The sequence below is a fragment of the Coffea eugenioides genome, chromosome 8, assembly GCF_003713205.1.
Source record: "Coffea eugenioides isolate CCC68of chromosome 8, Ceug_1.0, whole genome shotgun sequence".
In the NCBI taxonomy this organism is placed as follows: Eukaryota; Viridiplantae; Streptophyta; class Magnoliopsida; order Gentianales; family Rubiaceae; genus Coffea; species Coffea eugenioides.
In genome coordinates this window covers 10,926,593-10,942,586 of record NC_040042.1, presented here as the reverse complement: position 1 = coordinate 10,942,586, position 15,994 = coordinate 10,926,593, and the positions used below count along the sequence as shown (strand labels likewise).

The 15,994-nt window shown below is 35.4% G+C and overlaps 1 protein-coding gene across 1 annotated transcript; it reads right to left on the bottom strand.

Moving 5' to 3' along the window:
• Nucleotides 1-220: 220 nt before the first annotated feature.
• On the bottom strand, nt 221-5,827 carry LOC113781179 (urea-proton symporter DUR3). The gene is made up of 9 exons (XM_027327051.1): nt 5,556-5,827; nt 3,676-3,783; nt 3,514-3,609; nt 3,330-3,412; nt 3,000-3,220; nt 2,626-2,888; nt 2,281-2,519; nt 1,523-2,172; nt 221-732 (listed from the first exon to the last, which is right to left on the bottom strand). The coding sequence occupies exons 1-9, from the start codon at nt 5,742-5,744 to the stop codon at nt 437-439; spliced, it is 2,145 nt and encodes a 714-aa protein (XP_027182852.1). The 5' UTR covers nt 5,745-5,827; the 3' UTR covers nt 221-436.
• Between the last annotated feature and the right edge of the window lie 10,167 nt (nt 5,828-15,994).

The window sequence follows — 15,994 nt, the reverse complement described above, 5'->3', positions numbered from 1 at the left end:
GCTTGTTCTTGGCATCACTAGCAGTGTGCCAGAAACCAGATAAATTAGTGTTCAGCATAATTCTCTTGCCTACTTAGGAAGTATCATCGTCCTCCTCTGCAATGTGCCAGAAACCTGGTATCTCTAATTCCTCAACCATTGAAATTTTTGTTGATGCTTGGAGAAGAGTTTCTCTTACAGTGTTAAAAAAAAAAATCTACACAAAAGGTTGATGTTCAAAAGTATATCAGTTTTTTACGTAAATATGACTTACAGCATCCAATTTTCAAGGTGAGAAGATCCATATATGCTGCACGATATTAAATATAAGGATTTTCACAGATAATAGCACTGGAGAAAACTCAGTCCAGGATATATATTGCTGACTTCGGTTTTGTTATCAACAGCTTTCACAACTCTGTTTTGGTGAGCTACTTCTAAACAGGGATGTACTCGTTTATGAAGGAATGATTTGAGCTTCGATTTCTGATGCTTCTCTCTTCTTTGTCTTCTCTTTCTCGAGTAAGTAAATTCTCTCTGCTTCAGGCAGTGCTGATAATACAGTTTGCAGTTTAAAGTTCAATTCTTCAATCTTTTCCATTAGCCTGTCGTTTGTAAACATACCAAGAAGTACACTTTGGATGGTTTTCCAGCTTTCTGTTAGTGGTAAAACAATAATTACAGCTGAAGCAATTGTACCCCATGCAATAGCTACGACAGCCCAGAATGTGAAGTATCCTCTGTTGAATTGCCCTGCAACATTAGGTAGACATTGTTTGAACTTCAAAAATGGAAGTTAAAATTAGTGACCGTCACCTAGTTAACTTGAAATGAAAATGAAAGTCAGCTAGTCAATGTGGTTTCATCCTATATCCTGAACTTCTAGTTTGAGGAAATTGATGGGCCATGCCTTCTATCTTCCCTGTTTCAGTCGAGTGGTTTAATGAAAAATATCCAATAAAATGAACATGGTGGTCTTATTTGCCTGCTTTCTGTCAAAATTTAGGATCTAAAGTTGATCTCTACCCCTATAGGTGCCCAAACAAAGAAAAAAGATGCATCTTAGTTTCTACTAGTTGTTTTTCAACTAGCTCCTGTTCTATCAGATACAATGAAGTGTAACTTCATAAAACACTGAACATAATGAGACTCTAGACAATTAGAAGTAAGATACTAGCAACTGCAGAAATTCTATCTTCCTGTAATGCGGAACATTTGTATCTCCGGAAACACATGCTAAAATCTAGTGGGCCGTATGGAAATAATGCATTACCAATGAAATAATGGGTATATGAATTCACTGTCTTGGATAATTTCATCACAAAGTCTATGCCTAATATACCGTTTGGCTCATTATGGTTCTTTTGCAACTTTGAAGGCTTTGTGAGTATGCAGTGCACTAGTTAATGTTTCTTATTTATTGAGTACTTTATGATGTGTGGATTATGGATTACTGCTACATGTTTCTGCATCTTTAGGAGAATGAAAATTTTGGTTCCTATGATCTAAAATATGAGAATATGATAAAAAGTTGTAGGCTTACCAGCAGGAAGTGTAAGCAGAGGCCACAGTAGTCCAATTACAATGGTAAAACCAACTCCCCATTTAATTATCCATGCTTTTGCCCTGATCAACTTTTCTTCTTTAAACTCGTCAATTGGTAAGTCACTTTTTTCCTTTTCAACCATCGTTATCTTCTTGGTAGTGTCCCAGTCATAATCTTGAGGCCACAAGAAACTACAGAAAGCATGAACAGCTCCACCAGTCAGGATAGAGACAAGGTTTCCAGCTAGCATAGGTGCATTCCGTCCTGTTGTATCAAGATTTACCCTCCCATATTCAACTTTTGTTACTGATAACCAAGTGATTATTCCCAAAACACAACCAGTGACTGTTCCAAGAATGGCACCAAATGAATTCGCTTTACGCCATAGCAGCATAAAAGCTATGGGAGGAACTGCCGAGCCAATAAAAACTCCCATTGCTAGGTACATCCATCCAAGAGAAACTCCAGCTTTGTTTAAGATGACTGCTAAGATGCCCATAAAACATCCAAAAGCAAGGACCACGCATCTGGAGACTTTTAGGATTTGTCTACCACTTGCGTCTGGATTTATGTAAGTACGATAGATATCATAAGTACATAGCGACGAGACAGCAATGAGCTCAGATGAACCAGCAGATGTTACAGCCCTGATGATTGAAAGTTTCAGTGGTTAAATAAACAAGGAGGACTTCTCTAAATGGCCTTTGATGAAAATCACATTTTGACTGAAATTATTCCTCTAGTTGAAAACTTACATAAAAAGCATTGTAAGTAGGAGAATGGATCCCCCTTTTCCCATTAAAGCAATAGCTGTTGCAGGAGGTACAAGTCCATGGCTTGCTTCACTTGCTGTTATTGGGAGATCTAGTGCTAATGCTCCTATACCTAGTGATGTTGCCAAAGAGAATGGTACAGCAAACCAAACCAATCCACCCAACAAGTACCCCTTGTGAGTGGATGATGGCCTTGCTGCAATAGCGCTTACCCAGTATCCCTGTAGTTCCAATGACAGATTTAGGTGCATAGAGAATAAGTGATTCTTGACAAGTGATGAGCAAAAATAGTTTAGGTACATAGAGAACAAGTGATGAAGAACTTACATTGTCAACAAAAACTGTTCCAAAATTTCCAACAATGTTGATAATCCCAAAAACTAGACCACCAGAACTCAGCATTGTAACATAAGAACCCTTGAAATTTCCACTTACAGGACCACAAGATTGCCCAACATGAGAAAGTGGTTCTTGACAACTTCTTGATTTGCTGGCAACCTCCAATAAACGTCTGTATACGGTGCTTGGGCTACCAAGCTCACTGCTTGCAACGTACACTAGGTACACAAAGACGACTAATACCACATGAACTGAAAAGTGAAAAGAAGATGAAAGGTGTTGAGATAAAGAATTGTAGGTTTACAAAGTTTTATCTCTAGTCTAAAAATAATGAAGTGATGTATCTAGCTGCAGTATCACACCTATTACAGAATGTATGTAGCTAGCCAAGAAAGTGGCTTTCAAGCCTCCTGCTAGAGTGTAGATGATTACACCAAGAGGTATCAGAAAGCTTGCTGCATATATATCAACCCCTGTAAGAGCATTCACGACTGCAGAACCACCAAGTAGAAGCATGGCGGTAACAATTATGTTTGTCATAAAGCAGAAAGTAAGAAAGACAAGATGAGCAGCAGTTCCCCATCTGGTGAAGCAGAAGAGAGTTTATTCTGTCAGGAGAAAAACTGTTGCAACCAAAATGAGGATCCGTAAGATTTAGATAAGCTGCTAAGATATTCCAAATGGACACAGACCTAGCCTTCACAATTTCGCAAACTGTGTGTGCGTGAGGAGCTTTCCTTTTGATCTCTATTGCCATTACACCGAACAAGAGTACCTGTTCGTGAGCACAAAACTAGTAATGTTCTGTCTTCTTTCATCAGGAATGCCCCAAAAATTATTTTCAGAGTAATTAAGAGATGTTGATCTCATACATACTTGTATTGTAGCACCACTTGCATACCAGAAGGGGCCGCTGATTCCATATTCCCAGGCAACATTTGAACTTTGTAAAATTGTTGCAGCCCATGTCCACTGCATACCATATTTGAACTTAATTTTTAGAACAAAGCCAGAGCTGAAACAATTTCTTCATGTTACCTGAGATACAATAACGCTAGCAATAAGTCCTGTCTTAACATTTCTGCCTGCCGTATTGAACCATTCTGATGTGTGGCGGGATCCAACATACCGCTTTTCTAACCATACCTGATTTTACATCAAATAGAAAACGCTACGACGGTCTTAGTACTCATGTAAGGACTGAAATTTTGAGACTTTTTTTGCACGGAAAATGCCTGTTGCAGTTTTAAATTGTGAAAGGCTTGAGCACGACTTTCTGATGCACAAGGAAACACTGTTTTCCTGAATTAATAGATTTTAATTGTCATTGAAAAGACTTACATCTAGTGAAGAAGAACGAACAGAAGGGTTTTTTGGTGACGGGTCTGTTTCTTTAATCTGCTGCTAGAACTCACCTTTGCAATTGTAAATCTCCGTGGAATTTTAATTTGGTAATCACATTCTTTTCCTACCAAAACAAGTCATCACCAATTGGTTTTATTCTCTATTTGGATGCACATTTTTCCAAATAAAGCCACTACTCAGAAACCACGGGGAAAGCCAAAAGGAGAGGGAGGAGGAAATGCCACTCTGACAAACATGATCGGGACAGGGTGATCCTACTTGTACAACTTGTGGAACTGCACAGGAAACAGTAGAACACCTCCTGTTGACCTGTCCTCATTCGATGAACATTTGGAAGGCAGCTCCTATTCAGTGGGATGGGGCAAAGGACCAACAAGGGAACTTCAAGCGATGGTGGCTAAGGATTTCAGAAGCACGGTTTAGACCAGAGGGGTTGGAACACATTGGTTTAACGGCTAATATCCTATGGCAGGTGTGGAAAGAAAGAAATAAGAGGGAATTCGAGAAATCTGACATAGTTACACCTTTCAAAACAATAGCAAGAGCACACAAGGATTGGATGGAACAGCTGCAGGAAGAGGGCACGACATTTGGAAAGAGCACAGAAGAAACAGCCCCTAGGCAAGATTTGCAAGATCAGAACTTTACGAATGAGGGAGCTGTGATAATGGAGATAGAAACAACAAAGAAAAAAGGACAGCATACTGTTGGGATAGGAGTCACAGTTAAGGAATATGCAAGGAATAGAATGACAGGGTGGTTAATGAATGAGATCAGTTTGGGAAGCAAAGGCCTAGACGATGCACTAGCTCTGAAGCTGGCCTTGTGCAAAGCTGTGCATCGAAACTGGAGTAAGGTGAAGCTGAAGTTTTGTAACAAGGAGCTATGGAGACAAATCAAACAGCAGAGCCCTGCGGACATCAAGATGGCAACAGTACTGGAAGACATCTCTAAGTTACAGAGGTTGTTTTGCATGTGCTCTTTTGACTTGTGTAGACAAGAACATATGTTAGTTAGCAAAAAATTAAGTGAAGATGCTTTAGGCGTTATTGTTGATGAGGAAAGACTGTTTCCTCAGTGTTCTTAGAACACTTTTTGTATAGCTTCTCTCGAGCCGTTGCTCGTATATGTACTCTTTCTCATTAAAGCAATGAAAAATCCTATCGTTTCGAAAAAAAAAAAGAAAGACAAACATGAAAGCAGAACACTTGAGACAAAAAAGAATTGAACAGATATCCAACATGCTGAGAGTTTAATGCATCAAATTACCAAGCATTTTGGGTGAAGCAATTACTCAGTTTTGGTCCTAATTTCAAGTTTACTCTCCATTCATATGCTTCAATCACGACGAATATGCACTGTCTATCTAAGAATTCATCTATCAAGAAGTATCTAATACCAGGTGAACATCGAGATGCAGTTATGCTGAGAAAAATTTGTCAACAGGATTCGGTCAAGTGAACACATCCTATCTAGACAGAAACCAGTTCGAAACTTCACTAGGCAGGAAAACTTCAATAACATAGACTTGAGAAGGTGTATAAACTTAATACCAAGAAAGAGGTGAAAACAGCAAAGAATGCTCCAAATCCAAGAATCACAGAATAGCCAACACCTTGATTCAGCACTGGTTTCCCTCCAAAGAAACTGCTATCCCTCACACAGCTGCTTCCATCATTGGAAGGGTGATAATACTTTGCTGAAAATTGAAAAGGTGGACAAATTGTGGAAGAAGAGGCCATTAGAAAGTTGTTCAGTTAGTGATAACTTCCTCTTTCATATCAACATATAACAGCTTTGCTTGAGAATATAGAGGAAACAAGGAGACTTTTGGGATACGCACTGAAGCCCACTTGGCTATGACGGTATATTCTATAATTGCAAGTTTGCAAGTCAAACTATAGAGATGAGCCTACAGTTCTTTTCTTGGTATCAAAAGAATCTCCTCAATGATAGTGATTGGTTGATTTGTCAGTCCCATGGCTTTCAAGTAAAATTATTGTTCTTTTCTTGGTTTGAAAATGATGTTCCCTCTCTTTGGGCTTTGCTTGAACAAAAATTTTTTTCTTCAATGTTAAAGCCAAAGATTTGTAAAATAGCGGGAATTTCAGGATTGGAAAATATGAATCATAGGAACTGAAATTCTCCTAAAAGATTTGAGATAACACAATATAATCATGGACTGTTAAAAGAATACACATCAAACAAGAATTATGGTAATGAAAATTTTATTATCTTTAAACACTTTTAAGTACCAAAATAGGCCTTAATATTGACGCTGTGAATCTTGAAAATATCATTAAAAAGCATTAGGCCCTTTCTTATAATCCTTGCAAAGATAAACAAACAAAAACTGGAGCCTTCTAGCGTTGTTTTGCTGCGTTAATAAGTCCAAACAAGTACAATTAGCAAATATGCTGGCTAGGCCTTTCTGTATTTTTCTTAACACATGTTACTATGGTGTCCCTCACCGTGTCATGTCATTGCCTAGCTTGGTCAAAGAATCACGCAAATCATTGGTGTTGAAAAGAGTAATTCACCATGTTTTGGCTACAGATCCGCTGAAAGCCAAGTGTGAAATGCCTCCTCATATTTTTCTTTGATAGCATAATGCAAGACCTATTCCGAGGGAAATCAGGTCAGGTTTTAACAGTCTTATAGTTAGTTGAAACAGTTGTGCAGATTTCTTATCAAGCTTGAGTGTCAAATTTGATGTCTTTTAACTTTTTTTTTTTTTTCGAATCTAACGGCAGACTCTAAATCTTACAAGAGGATAGGAAAAAAGGTAACGACTCGAGAGTCAAATGAGAAACCTCATGATTATCAGCTAAACTCAACCATTGTAATTTACCACTTGTTGGGTTAAATTATTAGCTTTTGCATATATTATAGGGATTATTCGTAGAGACTCAACTATACTGGTAAATAATCAACACTCCTATTTCTACCAAAAACAAAACAGTAATTAACAAAGTGATTGGCGTAATGCTTGGACTGTAGTATATCCAAGTCAATGCCATGTGTGGTTCAATAATTGAGTTCGGACCTGGGTAATTTCAAAATCTACATGTATGTAAGTTTATGTAAATTTGTACATTTAGATATCCCTGCCTAATTATTAAACACACATAATAATTGTAACATAATAAATATATATTTTTTAATAATTGCTAAATGCATCTAAACACAATTATACTATGCATTTCGATCTTTTAGTATTAAAATGAATTAGATAATTCACAATAAAGATGTCTAAGGAACTCAGTGTATTATCTCAATGCTAATACCAATACTTATTTTAAGTGAAATAAAATCAATTAGTGCATTCAGAATGAAATATATTTGCTTATATTCTTTTATTGTAGCACTTTTTAATGTGTTTTATATGTGATAAAAATGATTAAAAATAAAAATGTATTGAAAAATGTATTTAGACAAATTTTAGATGTTTTAAATGTAGAATTCAAACAAAATATAAAGCAAGATATGAATGCAGTACAAAATCACCAAATAGCATTTTATTGACTCATGAAAATCTTGTAAAGGTTGCAAGGTAAATAAAAATTAACAAAACTAATCCACTTATAATTTAACAAAGAAAGATAAGCGATGGAAAACTTGTGCAGATGTTTTAGAAATTTTTAAATTCTTCTTTTCTCAACAATACAATTTTTCAATTCTTTGGTATTATACCATCTTTACTTTTTATTTTTTAAATCATGTGGCCTTGTGTTTTTTCAAATAAGATGTTTTATATTCTAATTAAAAGTATAACATTAGTTTAGAACTATTACGTAAGGTCATTACTGTCATTTTGTTAAAATTTTGGGTGGAGAATTTATCAGTAATGTTTGACTAGTCAACGAAGGGGATAAAGTGTATATATTTAAAGTTCAGGGAGGCAAAGTGCTATAAAAGGGTCAAGTTCAAGGGGGTAAATTGTAATTAATCCTATTCTAAAATGTTGAGCGTTCTTTTTATTCAAGCTATATGGGTCTTATTTGCTGCAATTACAATGCATATTTTACTTACCCCATACTTAATAAGTCTTTCCAAGTTTGTGGAAGATATTTGAGAAAGTTTGGAAAAAAGGAATGTGAAATTTGAGAATCAAGGCATCTACATTAGGGAATTATTAAAATGAGGGAAAGTTTGTCATCTGCACTTTCTAATTTTTTAATTATAACTTGCATATTCGTGCATGCTTGCAATGTTAGTGATTAGATTCAAATAGGACGAATTCGAGAGTTAGGGCATAATATGGCCAAAATTAAAATTTAGGGTACAAAGTGAGAATAAGATACAAGTTCAAGAGGTATAAAGTGGAATTAGTCATGTAGAGTTCTCCAGATTCGCTTGATCGCAGCCGGTCATCTCTAACACATTCATGACTCATCATCGTACTTCCTAAGGTTTAAATTTCTGCCCTTGCTGTTCTCGTAGCAAGGTTTCAAGTGCTTGTCTCAAATCAGAAAGAACCTCATCCTTATTGTCACAACAAAGACATACCCTGATGGTTCGAGCTCTAGTTGGAACCAAATGTACAAAAGAAAAATACATGTAGTTTGTAGCTTGCAATATAAATCAAGCTGTTTTATTTGTGTAATAAAATAAAAGAAACTGCGACATATGTTGTAGCAAATTCTTTCATGTGCTAATTTTTTAGACTGCGATTATATTACATTGCAGCCATGACTAAGTTGTTAGATTGTTGTGAATTGCAAAAACTAACATCATACTGGTGGTGCTAACCAAAAAGTATGGCTTAGTCTTCAAGGCATAAATAATAGTTTAAAATTCATTTGTGATTTACAATTGGTCTTTTAATTACGTGGACAGTAATCCTTATTTACAAGTCACGAGGTGATGAACGAAAAGGCAAAGAATGTAAAAGATTATAACACGAGTCATTTACCAAATTTAGATTCATATTTCCACCCGTGGGGTGAATGAAAACTTCATTCTTGATTCTACGAGAATTTTATATAAAGCCTTTCTTTTGCTTCTCCTCTATTGAAGTCGTAAATCTATTTGTGATGGATAATGATATTACGAGCATGTTCTCAATTGATTCTGATTTTGTAAAAGTTAATTTACAGAATGTGTTCTCGTTTACTATTTCAAAAGCTATTTTAATAAATGCAGAGATATTCTTGAAAAAAAGTTAAAAAGATGATTTTAACAAGAAGATGACCATATTACCCTTAAATGCTACATAAATAAATTTTTGTACTAATTAAATAATTTTTGATGTACTTAATTACTTTGCTTATGAAGCCTATGAATTGATGGATGAGAAAAACATGGGATATATAGATGAATCTAGAAGTGAAATGAGAAAATGAAGAAAATAGAAAGGCCATAAAAAGTTATCTAATCTTTAGATGATTTAATAATTATGTTAAAATTTGAAGGGTAATTTTGTCTATGTGAAAAAGTAAGCCCAAATCAAAATCCAAAAGCACCTCAAAACCTCCTTCTGATTATTAGCTTTTTTGGGCCTAAACAATCTAAAATCAATTTTTTAAAATCAGTTGAGAACACAATAAAATAGCTTTTCCAAAATTAAAAGCTAAAATCAAGTTTCCAAAATTAGATGAGAACTGATCAATAGCTTTTGTGACCAAATTAGTTACTCACAATAGCTAATTTTTTCTTGTAATGACGCAACTGGACAATTCAGGCCAATCATGGGCCAATTTTTTACTTGGGCATCTACGTTGGGCTATTTATCTAGCTTGCTGCCACGATTCAAGAAAAGGAAGCCCACTCGCATAGCCCTGCACCAAACAAGACTCTTGACAGGAATCCGGGGTTCTTGCATACGTGCCAAGCCGGGGTTATCAACTTGTTACATATCCGTTTTTATTTCATCCTTGATAGTTTTCAGAGCTAAAGATATTTGATATTCGAGTTTGATTTCATCCCTTTCCACTATATTTCCATCTTTCACATTCTTGAAACTAATGCTCCTGAATAATGCATCAGTATCTATTGGAGAATATACTCTCAAGGCTTCCACTCAAGGACCTCTACACATGCCAGCGGGTCTGCAAATATTGGTATTCAAAAATCTCCAACACAATCTCAAGTCCATTCTCAATCCTTGTAACCTCCCCAACTGCAGTTTTAGATTACAACGCATGTTTGACTACAAAGATGTCCAAAATGCATGGAAGAAAGTTCCTAAACCTGGTGAATCGGTTCGTAAAACGGTCAAATATGCCTTTGTAATGAACATTAAAACATAGCATTGTAAAATCCACGTGATTGTTTAAAACGGTAAAGAACAATTTCCAATGTATTGATTATCCATTTTGCGGGTTTGGCCCGAACTCGTCTACTGCTGCAGGTGGTTATGTTGTTGTATAAGGCTGTAATTAGTTTGTCAGAATTGGTGTTATGAATGAAAAACTCGGGCCATATGTCTGGAAAAGTATTCAGCATAATAAAGATTACGTAGATTACGTGTATCTTGAAAGTATTGGGGTCCTTGTGAATGGAAATCTTCATTGGCCAGCGTGTTGGGGTATCAGGACAAAGGTGGTTTTGTACAATTTGGATGAAGGAAAGCTGGAGGAGTTCAAGGCACTTGATAAAGATAGAATTGAGCCACTGTGGCAGTGAAAAACAGACTTCAGAGTTGGAAATTTTAAGGAAAACCTTTCTTCAATAATCCACTGTGGCAGCAAAAAATAGACTTCAGAGTTCGAAATTTTAAGGGAAACCTTTCTTCAATTGGTAGAAGGTTTGAGATTTGGGTAATAAAAGATTATGGTGTTGAGGAATTTTGGATGCGGTTGTTTAACATTGAAGGATTTGTACTTCATGATATTTTGGTGCCACTAGGGTTCTTGAAGAATGGTGATATCATTATTGAGGTAAATAGACGTTTTATAACATATTGGTTATAAAACTGCAAAAGTTCTGACGTTTCTTGGTGGTACTAAATCTTCTGCAGTTTCATTTGTGGAGACCTTGGCTAAACCAAATATTTGAGATTTTCCTGTAGTGCTATTATCAGGATCGTGGTAGAATAATACAGGAAGTTGAATTTAATTGTGATACAGTAAGATAAAATAACTTTAACCTAGACAGCATTCATTCTCTTGCTAATAGCATCTGCTCATGGTTATGTGGATGTGGAAGTCTTGCTACATCACAAGTTGATTAATGAACTATGTTGGGTTTATTTGTTACTTAAATCTCTTTTCTAATTTTTACGTCCAAAGATATGTTGCATTATATACATTAAATAGCAAATTGATACTTTCCTTGCGTTGTTCACCACCTTATGGAGAGGTTTTATAGTGGCCATTGAACAATTATTGGACATATACCCAATAAGTCATAAGATCGGTGGTGCACGGTATGAGAGGCAGTGGGGATGAAGGAGAGGGAGGGAGGGAGGAGAAGGGTAGAGAGAGGAGGGACGGTGGTGACAAGGTGGAAGAAGTGAGAAGAGGAAAAAAGAGGCCACTGGCCATTTGGTCCAGTGATCATCACCATAATGGTGATGCTGGAGGTCAAGGGATCAACCCCTGCCTCCCACAATTTGGCCACAATATGTGGCTGGTCTTAGTTGACCATCCCCCTACCCCTTCCCTTAGACTAGACTAGAGTAGGTTATACAACATCTATCGTTGTCGGGAAAAAAAAAAAAAAAGAAGAGGAAAAAAGAGGAGGGGATGGGGAAGGAGTAGGGAGTGGTGGGAAGAGGGCCAGGTCGAGTGGGAGGTGGTGGCTAGTTTTGGGGGATGAGTGGTGGTGGTTGTGGAAGGTACAATTTGCAATGTACTTATTAATTATCCTTTCTTCTAATTGTTTGTTCTGACTTCTAATGATCAGAGGCAACTGGCCTATATCTGCTACCATTCTCTGAGACTAACATAATGAAAGTAAACCCAATTACGTTTGGAGCAAGGAGATAAGTAAACTTAGTTCATCTAGCAAATTATCTTAAAGTGTTGAACCAAGTTAAAAACATCCATATCTTAGCAGAGTCAGTATTAGCAGTAACATTATACCGTTTTCCTAGATCATATGTCAATGGCAATGGGCACTCTCCCCAAAGAACCAAGTATTACTATTGATCTAGTAGTTAAAGTTAAAACTACCTTTAAGTTCTAGGTTTTATTCCTCCTGTTCCTTCCCCATTGCTTAAATCCCACTCAGCCCCTATTAGAAAAACAAAACTCACTTTTTATGTGTTAATAGATTACTCTTGTATACACTAACAATGTATACACTAATGGATAATAGTTTAAACTTTAATTATTATATACAGAGTGTGCATTCATACTTTCTTGTGTATATAAAATTAATCATTTAATTGTTGCTTTGCTCTCTAGGCTTTCATGTTAACAATTCACTGTCATGGATAACCTATATCATGCGAATTTAAGTAAGAATATTCCCATTATTAAACTATTAGTCCAACCGTTGTAAAAATAAAAATCAAGGAACTTCACCAAGTTTTTTTTTTATCGCAACGATAGCATTAGTATAACCTATTCAAGCTTAGTTTAGGTAGAGGGAGAGCCTAACCGATGGAAAATTCCGTCGGAGGAAGCCACTTGAAAATAGTGACCCCGTAGGAGAAACTCACTTGAAAGTGGCAGACACAATTAAGTGGCAAAGGTACACTTGAAACCTCCCACCTACAGGTACTGGTGATGACCAACAGCCCAAGAGATTGTTGGCGCTTCACCAAGTTTGTAGTTTTTGACTAATTTTAGGGGATTTTTTTTTTGGGGTAAGAGGGAGTTATTGACCATAGGAAATCTCTCTTACTTTATCATCTAACCCAATCATCTGCCTAATTTTAAAGTTTTGAACTGCTTTGCATAAAATTAATTTTTATTTCCTTCACTATTAGCTTAATACTTATATATTTTAGAGAGCTTAACGTAATTGGTTAAGATTTGATTTGATCCTCTTCTCACAGATTTTCCGTTAGCACTTAGCAGATATCTAGATATATTGGAGAATATTCTTTCGAGGCTCTATTTAGATAGAAGTGCCATCTACAGGTACTGGTTTTCAACAATTTCCAAATTGAACCTAAGTCCTAATTTCCTTGAACTTCACCCTAAAAGAAGAACCCATCCTAATCCTTCAAATTTTGGCAATTGCTCATATGGGTTCGTATTATGGCCTAATACGTCTTCATGATAAAATTTTCAACTTATTCTCGTGGAATTTGTGCATGGAATCAGTGAAAACTGTACATAGAAAAAAACTTCCAACGTGATAGACAATGCAATAATTATGTGTTTGCAAATTTGGCCCCAACTCATTTGCAGCCTTGCTGGTGGTTAAGTAGCCGAATTTCCCTATCCTTATTCTTATTAGGGGTGAGCAAATGGTACAAATTCGATAATTCGGTTAGCTGAATTCGGTTATTTGACTTATAGAAATTTAAATCGCTTTCAATTTCAAATTAGCTATAACCGAATTCATTTCGCAACCAATTTAGAATTCGGAAATGGTAATGAATTCGGTTAGACCGAATTTATTTATTAAAAAAAAGTGATTAATCATTTTGTGGTTTAATTGGCATTTATTTGATCACTTATACCTAGAATCCTTAGTCTATGATTTAAGAAACACATAAAAAGTGATTAATTTAAACTAGAATAAACCTTAGACTGTACAATGATTAGTGATAATTTATGAAGTTATAATTTACAATGATTAATAATAAGTAATATTAGTTACAATGAATTTATAATTTACAATAATTAATAATAAGTAATATTAGTTACAAACTTACAAATTACAATGATTAGTGATAAGGTATATTAGTTACAAACTTATAATTTATTTCAAATCAAAATAAAACTTATTTACTTACATATGTTATTGTGAAAGTCAATACGCTAATACATTGATTTACAATTCATATGCATTCACTTACACTGCTTAGTTGTCTTGTCTATACTTAAAGTCTTAAGATTAGTGAATAGATAATATGAATATTTATGTTAAATATGTAATGTAAATTTAGAACACACTAATACTTGCAAGTTACAGGTTACGCATTCAAATATTCAATAATTCAAACATGAATGATGTATCAAATTACCAATATCTAAATTCTAATTACTAATTATGTTTATTGTTTAATATTTAGTATTATACATATATGTATTAATTATTATCTAATTCTAGTCATGTTACTCATGTATAAAATAATAAGTATTATAGTTATCTTATATTGTTATGTATTACTATATATTTGTATTGTTATAGTCATATAACAATTAACAAATACTAAAATAATATATTATATGTAGACACCAAATTTTTGTCAATTTTTAATATTTTCTCAAGATTTTTCTATTTAACGAGTTATTTATTTTCTTGCATTTTAATGTGCATTTTCTCATTTTTGCAGGTTTGCTTTACGAAAAGAAAAAAAAAAAAACAACAAAACAACAAAAATAAAAAAAAATCAAAAAATCAAAAAAATCATTTTGATCATTTTGTTTCACCAAATTAACTATTAACCCATTTTCACACTCAATGGCCATGGACTTGTCTTTTCATTAGTTGAGAAATCATCATTTTGGAAGATTCAGCACACAAGCCCCATTTTGGCTAGAAGTCCCTCTCGGCTCTCTCTGGTCTCTCAACAAAAAAGACAAGACCCAAAAAAGAAAAAAAACTCTCGGCTCTCTCCCTCAAAAAGGCAAGAAAAGAAAAGAAAAAAAAAAGGAAAGAACCAAAACACTCAAGCCAATACATCTCTCGGACCTTTCTTGGCTCCCAACAGACAAAGCCATAAAAGAAGAAAGGGAACTAGCGGTCAGACCATTGGAATTTAGGAATTCCACCACAAAGCTCAATCAAGTGACTGCAATATCCTAGAGGTATTTTTTCTTTTTCTTTTTTTTTCCGTTTTGTTTTTCACATTAAATTCATATTTAATTGCCTATTTTCTCCTGTTTTTGCTGCTTTGCATTGTTGTTGTTGGATTGTTAAAAAATTGGAAATGGCATGAACCAGATTTAGGAAAAGGAAACGGTGCTGTGAATGCATGCCAAATGTTTGAAAAAATGTCTAAATGAAAAAACGAATCAAAGGAGTGAATTTGGCGTGTATGTTTTGCTCAAATGGGTGACCATTAGCTAGCAAAGATCTGAAAATGTTGGGATATCTAAATATTTTGGAGTTTTGAGCTTCAAAGGCATGGAAGTATTTTTCTTCATTTAGGGGCTGTTTTTGCTTTAATTTAGCCTTTTTATGTTGTTTCTTGTCAAATAAAAAATCATAGTTGTATTGTAGAAGTTGTAAGAGTGTTGTAGTATAATTTTCATGATTTTTGGTGAAGGTTTAAGGGGTTAAAAAAAAATAAAACCGTGACTGTTTTTTGGCCATTTGACCACTTTTCTTTCCTTTTTTGTAAAAAATAACTCCGGAAATGGAACCTACGCGAAAAATCGAGTGAGGGAGTGTATTTTGAGAAAATTTGGTAACCGGAGTGACCACCGGCGACGGCGGTCCGGTGGCGGTGGTGCCACCGGCGGCCGCCATGGCCGCCAGCTCCTTCAGCTGGCCGAAGAAGAAGAGAAAAAGAAACGGCTGAAAGTGGAGAAAGGAAGAAAAGAAAAGAAGGAAAGAAAGAAAGAAAAAAGGGGTTTGGGCTAAGGTTAGTTTTTAGGTGGGTTTGTGATTATTTTGTTAGGTTTTGGGGATGGGCTTTAGTTTATTTTTTCTTTTGGGTTTCTGTTGGGCTAGGAGGTTGGAGCCCATGTATTTTTGGCTGGGCTTGAGGGATAAATAGACGGGCTGGCCTGTGTGTTTTAGCTTGGGTTTTCAGTTGGGCTTAAGTAGGTTTGGCCCAAGTAAAATAAAAAGAGTGGCCCGATGCCTTTTTTCTTGCCCAGATCTGGTTACGATTTGCACTTTGACCCCTGATCTTTGGAGTAATTTTATTTTGGCCCAGAACATTTTAAATTCCTTTCACCTAGGTCCTTAAATTAATTTC